This window comes from Pyxicephalus adspersus, chromosome 5 (assembly GCF_032062135.1).
Source record: "Pyxicephalus adspersus chromosome 5, UCB_Pads_2.0, whole genome shotgun sequence".
NCBI classification, from domain to species: Eukaryota; Metazoa; Chordata; class Amphibia; order Anura; family Pyxicephalidae; genus Pyxicephalus; species Pyxicephalus adspersus.
In genome coordinates, this window is record NC_092862.1 from 129,335,028 (window position 1) to 129,344,673 (window position 9,646).

Here is a 9,646-nt window from a genome sequence, read left to right on the forward strand (position 1 = left end):
TGTACAAGGACCCCATTCCAAGAATCCAAAGTAGAGTTCACCCTGTTTCATACAGTTGCCAGTGTCCTGACAGGGTAACTTTGTAGGATGAAAATTCCATGGCCCGTCATGTTCATTTTTTTTTTATTATAACAGCAGATTAAATGATTGCAACACAATTTGTTTTCATCAGTTGGAAAGCACAGAGATCAGGGGGTAAAGGTTCACTAACTCTGCAACAAGGGATAATATTGACACGTGGCAATGGTAGTTTAAGCTCCGTTTTTACAGCACCTGGTTAATGGGCATTTGCTTGCTTTAACCTACACACAAGTCAAATATAAAAAAAATAATAGTGTCTCCCGAGAAGCAGCGGTTACTGACAGAGAAAGCAGTAAACGCACCGCAACCTCACTGCAGGTATGAACCCGGCCATACTGTAAACTTATTTATTTTTTACCCCTGCGAAATTTGTAACTTAATTTACACAGTGCTACAGTTCACGTAGATTTCCACCACTTCCTAATGCAATGTTCCACCTTCCTGGGTCAATCCTGTCTTTTTTTGCAGCAGTTGGAATAAATCCAGAAATGTGCATATTACATACCTTGACTGTGCAGTACAGAAGGTGTGTGAAATGTATTGCTACAGTGTATTTAGATGATTAGAAAATTTAGTGGCACATTATTAAGAAGTAAATGTGTGTGAATATATATATATATATATATATGTGTATGTAAATATATATATATGTGTGTGTGTGTGTATGTATGTGTATATATATATATATATATATATATATATAAATAATATAATATTTTACTTTCATTTTCTATCTCCTACATATTACCAACTACTTATTGAAAGTACTGCTAGGTGTATGTAATCCTAAATCCATTATTGGTATATTTGGTTTGCGATCTCAATAACATCCTACACTTTCAGACTTTTTTGCAGACTTTCTTATCTGGAAGTTCTGCCAGCAATGACATTTTCTGTTGCAGGCTGACAAACTAAGCCACAGCCTTTCAATAGGCAGTAGTGTTTTTAGCCTACCATGTGCTCTTCTTCATTTTGCCCTTCTTCATTTTGCCATTGGGCTTCTTATCAGATAGGCACTCCAATGGCAAACTGAGTGTTGGGGAGCCTGACCGTGATAATTGTGAGGTAGTGCTTTGCCTATTTTAAAAATGAAACTGAAGGGGCTATTACTGACATTAACTCTAGATTAAAAACTTTGCAGCAAATTTGAGGACAATGAAAGAAAACTTTTATATAGTGAGGTATGATGGCAAACATTATTTATTTTCTCAATGGTTTACATACACTTTAAATCAGGAGTGTGATTTGTGTGCACTGCAGAGGCCTGAATAATGTATTATAAATATTTGTCCTTCTTTAGAGCTCAGGACTGCACTCACCTCTACCCCAAACTGTAAAGCTGTGAATGGAAAGGCAGAGAGCAGTGATAGTGGAGCCGAGTCTGAGGAAGAAGATATGGAGAGACAAGAAGAGGAGGACGAGGATGATGAAGTAGAAGAAACCGAGCAAAGTGAGCAAGGTGGTAAGATTTTTTTTTTTTAAGACCAAGACTATTGATCATGTGCTTGTACTTGAATATTTCTTTTTTAGTTTCAGTTTTCATACTGCCAAACATCTGCTTGTGTCCTATAGGGACGTGGTAGCTGTTTCACAGTAGCTGAAAAACTACATTAAGGGGTATCTTGTTTCTCAGAGTGTGTGTATAATATGTTCTATTATTATGATAATATTAGGACAGTGGCCAATGGTTTACTCATCAACCACAGTTACTATGTTCCAGACATTCCTAATCACTCTCCATCCAAGTCTGATCTCAATAAGATAGAGAAGGAGGTGACTGAAAAGCAGCCAAACATAGAAGAGGATGGATTTAAACATGTTGATGAAAAGAAAGGTAAGAAAGAAAGTGGGTCACCTGCAGTTGTCATGTGGAAATGCATATAGTGGAAGTAGCCATTGTGTTCTGTAATATAACATCTTCCAGGTTGTTGGTGGCGACTGTATTTCTAGGGAACTGGTTGTCTGAGTGTTGAGGCATTAAAAGAGCTTCTGCTACAGGTTTGCGTGGTAAGGAAACCATTAGGCTAATGCTAAATATTCTAGTTCCCTCTGACTATCTAAGTATTCGCTAATTTTAAAGCCTTGGGAGCAAAACAGTCATTCATAAATTCAAAAAATGTATAAAGACAAAAAGACTCCCACACTAATTCCTCTCCGTATGATAAAAGCAGCCTGACATCTGAAAAACTCAGGTGGGATTTCTAAAGGAAATTAATGTGCTTCACATCTGCAGCCTAACCAATGCAGGCAAATCTTAAATGCTGTAAATTACCAGTCCATGCACATGTCCTTCAGATGTGAACATTATTGAGAACAATCTTGTTTTGCAGAGAATGATGGCACAGAGGATGTTGCTGCAATGCAGCACTTGACGAGTGACTCAGACAGTGAGATATTCTGTGATTCTATGGAACAGTTTGGACAAGAAGAAGTAAGTGTGATATCCCAGTGTGACTGAATATGACATAATGCAGACATGGGTGATTGTTTGTCAGGTGTCCCGTTCGTTATCTGAAGAGGCCTGTTCAAAAAGTTGGTGGTATTTTGTTTTGGTTTTTTTTTTTAATTTTAATCTGATAAATTTACAAAGTACTGTGAACCTTTTAAAACAATAGTAACAGATTGACAGACCCATCTTAATTTAATTGAGGTTAAAAGGTCTATTTGTAAAAAGTAAGTATTTAATTTTCATATTTCACAACAATGATAATATCAGTTAATGTTGCAACAAATGTAGTGTTTAATAATTTCCTGTAAATTGTACTGAAAGTACAAACCATTCTTATCTGCCTTGCAAGCTGTGTGCTGTAAGGGTTTGTTAACACCAGTTCACCTTGTAAGCATACTTCAGTGTGGATTTTGATGTATGCTGCATTACAGCAACTCCTTCTTTTGAGCAAGCTACCCAACAAACTGCAGCAACTGGAAAACTGGACCTGCTATAACTTCAAAAGCAATGCACACACCAATACACGTTGGTATGTTGTTCTGCAGTGCACAGGGAAGATGCTTTAAGAATAATGGCAACATGGTGTGTCAATGTTTGTATGATGTGTGTTGCAGGAACATTATTTCAATGGACTTGTATGAATAGGTCCTAAAGTAATAATTCCCTTCCACTCATCTTGCGGGGATGAATGGAGGAAGGTCTATTTGTAATACAAATTAGTGGAGTAATACTGGTGACATTTCTTCTACATAGATGCAGTGGGTGAGGGAAGAAAGTATGACACTGGAATGACCAACAAGTAAAAATAAAGGAAATAAAAATTAAAAAAACAACAAACACCACATCCAATCATTACAGTATATAATTGTTTGTTTATGGGTTTAGATGCACCTGCATATTGCTAAGTGGCCCCTTTCTTGCAGGTAGATCACACTCAGCTGTTGGAAGATGCCATGTTGACTGAGGGTTCTTTGTGTGTCTTGGTTGGCGGAGAGGTTAAAGATGGTGGAGAAGATGGAAAAGCTTCTGGCCGAACACCACAGAAAGAAAAATCTGGACATGACAAGGCTGAATACTACAGTTCTAGAAGAGGAAGAAGTGTGTAACTTCTTATTTAGATACAAACTCTAGAAGTGCAACAAGACTTTAGGTCTGCTTTCTAGGATTTCTCTTGCCTGTGGCTATAGAGAAGCAATGATGGGTCAATAATATGAAACCATCTGTCATAATGCAATAATTCGTTTGCAGGTCCTATTATATACTGCACCAAAAAAATGAATATTTTCTGGCTGCCCTGACTTAAATGATTATTATTTTATGTATTTAATCTGGAACAATTATGCATTTTAGACATCTGTAAGTATTGCTATACATGCCCTCCTGTGCCAGGTCACCCACAGGGGTCTGAATTTCCTGAATAGTTGAATCTGTTTATGGTATGGGTGAAGGCTCAATGTTTAAAGAGCTGCTGGTGTTTACCAGAGCACCAGAGGTAAAAAGGTTCATTAGAACACACAGGGTCGCAAGGATTGCAGGAGGCACAGATTTCACAAATTGAAAGCACTAGTGTAGTGATGTGTTGTTATGCCTAAAATGTGCACACTACTTGAAGTGGAGACTTTTAAATGGAACTGGAAAGTATTGATGACCACGCATCTGTACTGGAATACAGAAGCAATATGGGACTGGAAATAAAGTGCTGCATTGCCACATGTTCATTCCCTGACCTCTGCATCATTGCAGGACTTGGCAGTGACATAGGGGTTAGAGGATGGAACCATATTAAGTGATGGGGAAAAATGGGCGTCCGACACATCATCACAAAAGAGATTAATGGAAGCTGCTTATCGTTTATTGCCTTATAATAGTCAGTCTGCTCTTTCATGTATTATATAAGGTGTCCGATTGATTCTGATCTTTATGTAGTCTGAGCTTAAAATTTGCTTTGGTGACCTAACTTAATTTTCGTGTTAAATTTTGCTAGTTTTTTTTCTCTCTCCAGCCAATCGTATGCACCCTGTTGGAGAAGGATCTCGAGGGGGGCAGATAGGCAGTGGTGGGGATGGAGGAGATCGCAGGGGATCAGACAGAGGACCAAATGGCAGCCTCAATGAGCACATTGCTGTTGTACTAATGCGATTACAAGAAGACATGCAGAATGTTCTGCAGAGGCTGCAAACCCTGGAGGCCCTCACTGCCTCACAGGTAAGATGGCTTTCCTCCACCTGTGTATAAACAGATGTGCTAGCTTCAGTTATTTTTTATTAGATTCCATTCTATTCCTAGGCCTGGGCAGTAAACTCCAGCCAAGGTTTCAGACAAATTGGACGTGATTGGTGCACCTCCCAATGAGCATTCATGTTGCTCAAACCACCTTATCTGGCACAGGGGACTCTACTAGAAGTTGCTCCCACACTACCATTCTCCTTACCTTGTAATAGTAAATAAATTCAGTCTCGCTGACAACCCCTATATAAACCACTTGAGTTATTACCCATAGCGGATGACCATAGGTAAAGACATGGACATAAATTATGTTCACTGCCAACTTTATTATTGTATCCTTGCCTTTGGAAAAATGGAATCCCAAGGTACCTTAACTCTCCTTCCTAAGTGAGTGTTTAATCATAAATTCAAAAAGAGAGAAATCCTCTCGAAGAGAACACAACCTTTCTATCAGCACATCAATATTACCCTTCCATCATCTTACACTGAATTTAAAAAAAAATATCACAATGATATGAATGACAGCTGCAGGATATTGTAACAGCCAGAAGGATTTGTAATTGATAGGTGGCTGGATTTTAAAAGCATTCAAACTTTGCTTGACATATTTTTTATTAATTGCTATCTATCATTTTTTAGGCAAGGTCAATTCTACTGGAATCTAATTTTCAACAACCTGCTAACAAGGTAAGCTGAAATTGTGTATCTTTCTGTGGAGGTGTAATTGTATTGTATGTGTGTTTAAAATAAACCTGCCAGGAGAGAAATATTGGGGTGTCCATGTTTCTTTTAAACTACTATGGACAGCTTTTGTAGTTTTTGATAGTGACCTTTCTGCACGCCATGTTGGGTTATTTAATAGCAATAAGACGATATTGTCTAACATTTACTGTCCACTCTGGCTTACTCTAGGCTAGCAGCACCTAGTAACTTAGTTCACATTTGTTTGAATCCCTAAAAAATGACGTATGGATGCCAAATAGGCAATACTGACGTGAACATGTGCTACTGGGATAAAATCAGAGTAATGACAGCCAGGTGCTGCTCTTTTATTGTCCATTCAGCACACTGGGTTATTTCTTGAACAAACTGCGTTGCTTCTGTGGGTGGGAAATGTAAAATCCTTTTAGATTGCAAAACAATCTTAATGCGTGCATTTCAGATGTGCATTTAACTTTGTCAAACTTGCCAGGCATTTGAAATTAAGTAGTCAAGCCAAAGAATGATAATGCCAGAGAACTGGCAATCCCTGTAGCTTTACTTTGTCAAGTTTCCCTCCAGTCAGAATACAATAGCCCTATTCTAAAACACACTCTTTAAAATGTTCTTTCACACTAGGGTTTATGTGCAGAATGTTTTTGCAAGGAAAATATCTGCTTCTCATAGTAGTCACAGGATTTTCTTTTGCATATACAAGAGACCCATTGTCATTTAGTTATAACGTTTAATATTTTTTTTTTTTTTTTAGAAGCCATCGTGGTGGCCTTTCGAGATTTCGTCTGGTACTTTGGCATTTGCAATAGTCTGGCCATTTGTTGCTCACTGGTTAATCCATTTATATCTGCAAAGGAGGAGAAGGTTTGTGGCATTTTATTTAAAATTGTGCTGGCAACTATCCTGCAATTTTAATCCTATTTGAATCTCCAGAAGAAATAAATGCATCAATCAATCTGCCAATACTGTAATTATGCAGCAAAGTATGGTGGTATGTTACTTTACATTGGGGTAAAGATCTGTTTGTTCAATTATCTCTTTTTTTTTGAATTTGCAGGAAGCCAACCTGAGCCTCACCTGTAAGAAGTCGATGAAGTCGCACTTGGGACATGCTGTGATGGGCCATTACAGGATCGGGGTGTCCTCTTTCCTATAGTAAATTCCTTGCACTAAGTGAATGATAACAAAATAAGGACTAATTTTACTAAAGCTTGAATACAGAAAATATTATAATAAGCTGGCAGTAGTAATAACGAGTTCTTTTATCACATTTGAATGGAAACTAAATTATTTTTAAACTTATTGAAAGCATGTAATAGATTACACTGAATATATACTGATAAATGGGTACCAGGAGGTTAGTACGCCCTAGACATGATTTTACCAGAAAAAAAATGGACTGTAATAAGAATAAGGAACTGGAATTTCTTTTAAAAATATTTACTTTAGTAATAAAAGTTTACAGAAACCTTGGTGTCCCTGAAGTATTTTTTGTGACATGAGGAATGCAGTGGTTAAAGTGAAATTCCAGTATGTCTGGGAAAGAAAATCTAAGCAAATGTATGTACAAGGATAATAGTAAATGTTTCCTTCTTACTGTGAATGTCCTTTCCAGCTCTATTTTATGGCAGCTTACTTCTGCTTGGTGCTCTGCCCCATCAAACACACTCACCATTGTTTAACGATTAATGATTAAGGACCTGATCTTCTGGAAGTTGTGTCCTAAACAGGCAAGCAGGGCACCACTATTGCCTGTCGTCTTCCTGCAGGTATGCTGCCTTCTGCATTATTTCTTTGTGAAGGTAGCCATCTTAGTAAAGGCAAGGTCAGCACCTCCAGCAAGGAGTAGTAACATCACCAAATCTTAGTCTAAGGCCCCTTAGACTAACATTTAGGGAGAGCGGTGCCTATGTTCTATCTAACTTATTAAATGTTCACTTTTTGAGTTCAGGTCCACTTTAAAGGCTGCATTGACATGATTCAAGTGTATAGAGAAAAGTGGGGGTCAGTATGCTGCTGTGGAAAGGCATTTGCTTTAACTGAAAGTGAAATTACCTAGCTGATTGGGGAGATAGAATACAGACATGTTTCTGTATGCTGCCAATAAAAAGTGAGGCAGCTAAATATTTTTAGTTCCTCTTTTTGGGTGTTAGGTGGGGAAGAGTTCTAATATTATGTTATGCCTCTCCAGTAAGAAAGAAATGTTTAGCACAGCTTAGCCTATTATCCTAAACAAGAGCCTAGCCCATTATTTATTTTTATTTTTTTCATCACATCACATCACATGGCAGCAACTCAATGCATTTTGGCTAGTAGACATTGTCTAGACAAAGTTTATACTGAGCATCAGAATGGGGGAGAAAAGTGATTTGAGTGAATGTGGCATGGCTGCTGGTGCCTGGGTGACTGGTCTGAGCATTTCAGAAACTGTTGATCTCAGATTTTACACACACCTCTAGGCTTTACAGATAATGGTCTTAAAAAGGGGGGAAATATCCAGTGAATGGCAGTTCTCTGGGTAAAATGTCTTGTTGGTGCCAACTGATGGTCTGCAAAACTATCTCTGAATCCACAACATGTCAAACCTTGATGCAGCAGGAGACCACACTATGTGTCATTCCTCTTATCTAAGAACCTACGGTTACATGTTACACAAGATTACCAGAATTGGACAAACACCTGGTCTGATGACTCCTAATGTCTGCTACAACATTTGAATGGTAGGCATCAACAACATGAAAGCATGGATCCTTCCAGCCTTTTTAATAAAGGTTCAGGCTGATGCTGGTGATGTAATGGTGTGCCATCATTTCCATACTCTGCACAGATATCATCAGGCCTGAAACAGGTGTGTGCACTTTACATTACAATGCTGAGCAGACATACTGGTTTATCCTTTAATTATAGAGCCAGTTATTTATATGCCTACACCTTCCCTCTGCCCCCCAACTTCTAGGAGAAAATAAAAGTACTGGCATCATGCTAGTGAGGGTGCTGTGGCAATTAGATCATTAATACTAAAGAAACATGTGAAGGATGGAATATGAAGCAGTCATACTGTATATCCAATAAAGATAGGGTCATTCACTTGCTCCTAATATCCATAATAACAGGAAAAACTCTGGTCGAAAAATTGTCTTCAAACTCCCACTGGAGCCAATCTTGTGTCACATATCTAAACCTATCAATGATAGTGGCATATTTAAATAGATGAACACACACCTCTCTATTGAAAGGAAATCAATGAAAGCGGCTGAGAAATAGAAATCCCGAGAGCCTTGACCTCCCTCGATGGGTTTTCCCTCTCTATTTCCACATATTGAGGTCCTGTACTGGCATGGAAATCAGCAAGAGAAACCACTGAATGCAGCAGGTAACATGGGATCTGCATTTACACAAGTTTGCAAGTATAATTCAAGATAGGATGTATTTTCACTAAAGCAGCACACTCTAGGGCAGGATGGCTAAGAATGTATTTTCTTTAATATGGAACCCCCACCATCCAGACAGGGTAACTTTATTCTGACTTCTGTCCGGTATATAGGCTTGCCTTTTTTCAGGTAGACATGGAGGTCTCAAAGTAAAATTCCAGACTAATTAGAACATTTATTAAAGTGCTATAATACAAAATAAATAAGCCTGCTATTAACTGTAATCACTCATTGATCAGCCAGTGCTGCTGTTGTCTACATATTGCTTGTCAACTCTGATTTCTCTCCATTCACTTATGTCTTGAGGCCATCACATCACTGGGCCATCAATAGCAAATGACTAAGAAATCCATTCCAGATTTGCTGGATCACCCAGCTTCACCAATGAAAGTATCCTCTCCACCCTTGAAGAGCTTTAATAAATCAGGCCCATTGCATCCACCCTGGAGCTGCTGTCAGAATAATTTAGCAGTGTGTGGTAACAAGGAGTACAGACCAGCTACCACCTGGATAGACAGAAGCTTATGTAAAGGTGTTGACAGTCATGGGACCAAAAAATAAATGAAATTATGTAGAAACTCCATTTGATGACAAAAAATGTTCACATAGTGGGGAATAAATCATTTCATCATCTTTCAAGGTATCCTGAAATATTTTGATAACCAGCTTGCAATATTTTGAAGCAGTATATCAAATTAGGAAAGTTACTTTACCATATACAATGACATTCCGCTTTCACTCACCT

The 9,646-nt window shown here is 38.2% G+C and overlaps 1 protein-coding gene across 1 annotated transcript in view; it reads left to right on the top strand.

The window, feature by feature from the left end:
- The window catches only part of ACBD5 (acyl-CoA binding domain containing 5), a 16,490-nt gene extending 9,552 nt beyond the window's left edge, over positions 1 to 6,938 (top strand). Inside the window, exons 7-14 of the mRNA XM_072413404.1 lie at positions 1,382 to 1,553; positions 1,755 to 1,915; positions 2,412 to 2,512; positions 3,454 to 3,628; positions 4,533 to 4,735; positions 5,396 to 5,443; positions 6,225 to 6,334; positions 6,528 to 6,938. Of these exons, the coding sequence (XP_072269505.1) occupies positions 1,382 to 1,553; positions 1,755 to 1,915; positions 2,412 to 2,512; positions 3,454 to 3,628; positions 4,533 to 4,735; positions 5,396 to 5,443; positions 6,225 to 6,334; positions 6,528 to 6,540 (983 nt within the window). The 3' untranslated portion in view covers positions 6,541 to 6,938. The remainder of the gene's footprint in view (positions 1 to 1,381; positions 1,554 to 1,754; positions 1,916 to 2,411; positions 2,513 to 3,453; positions 3,629 to 4,532; positions 4,736 to 5,395; positions 5,444 to 6,224; positions 6,335 to 6,527) is intronic.
- Positions 6,939 to 9,646: the final 2,708 nt, after the last annotated feature.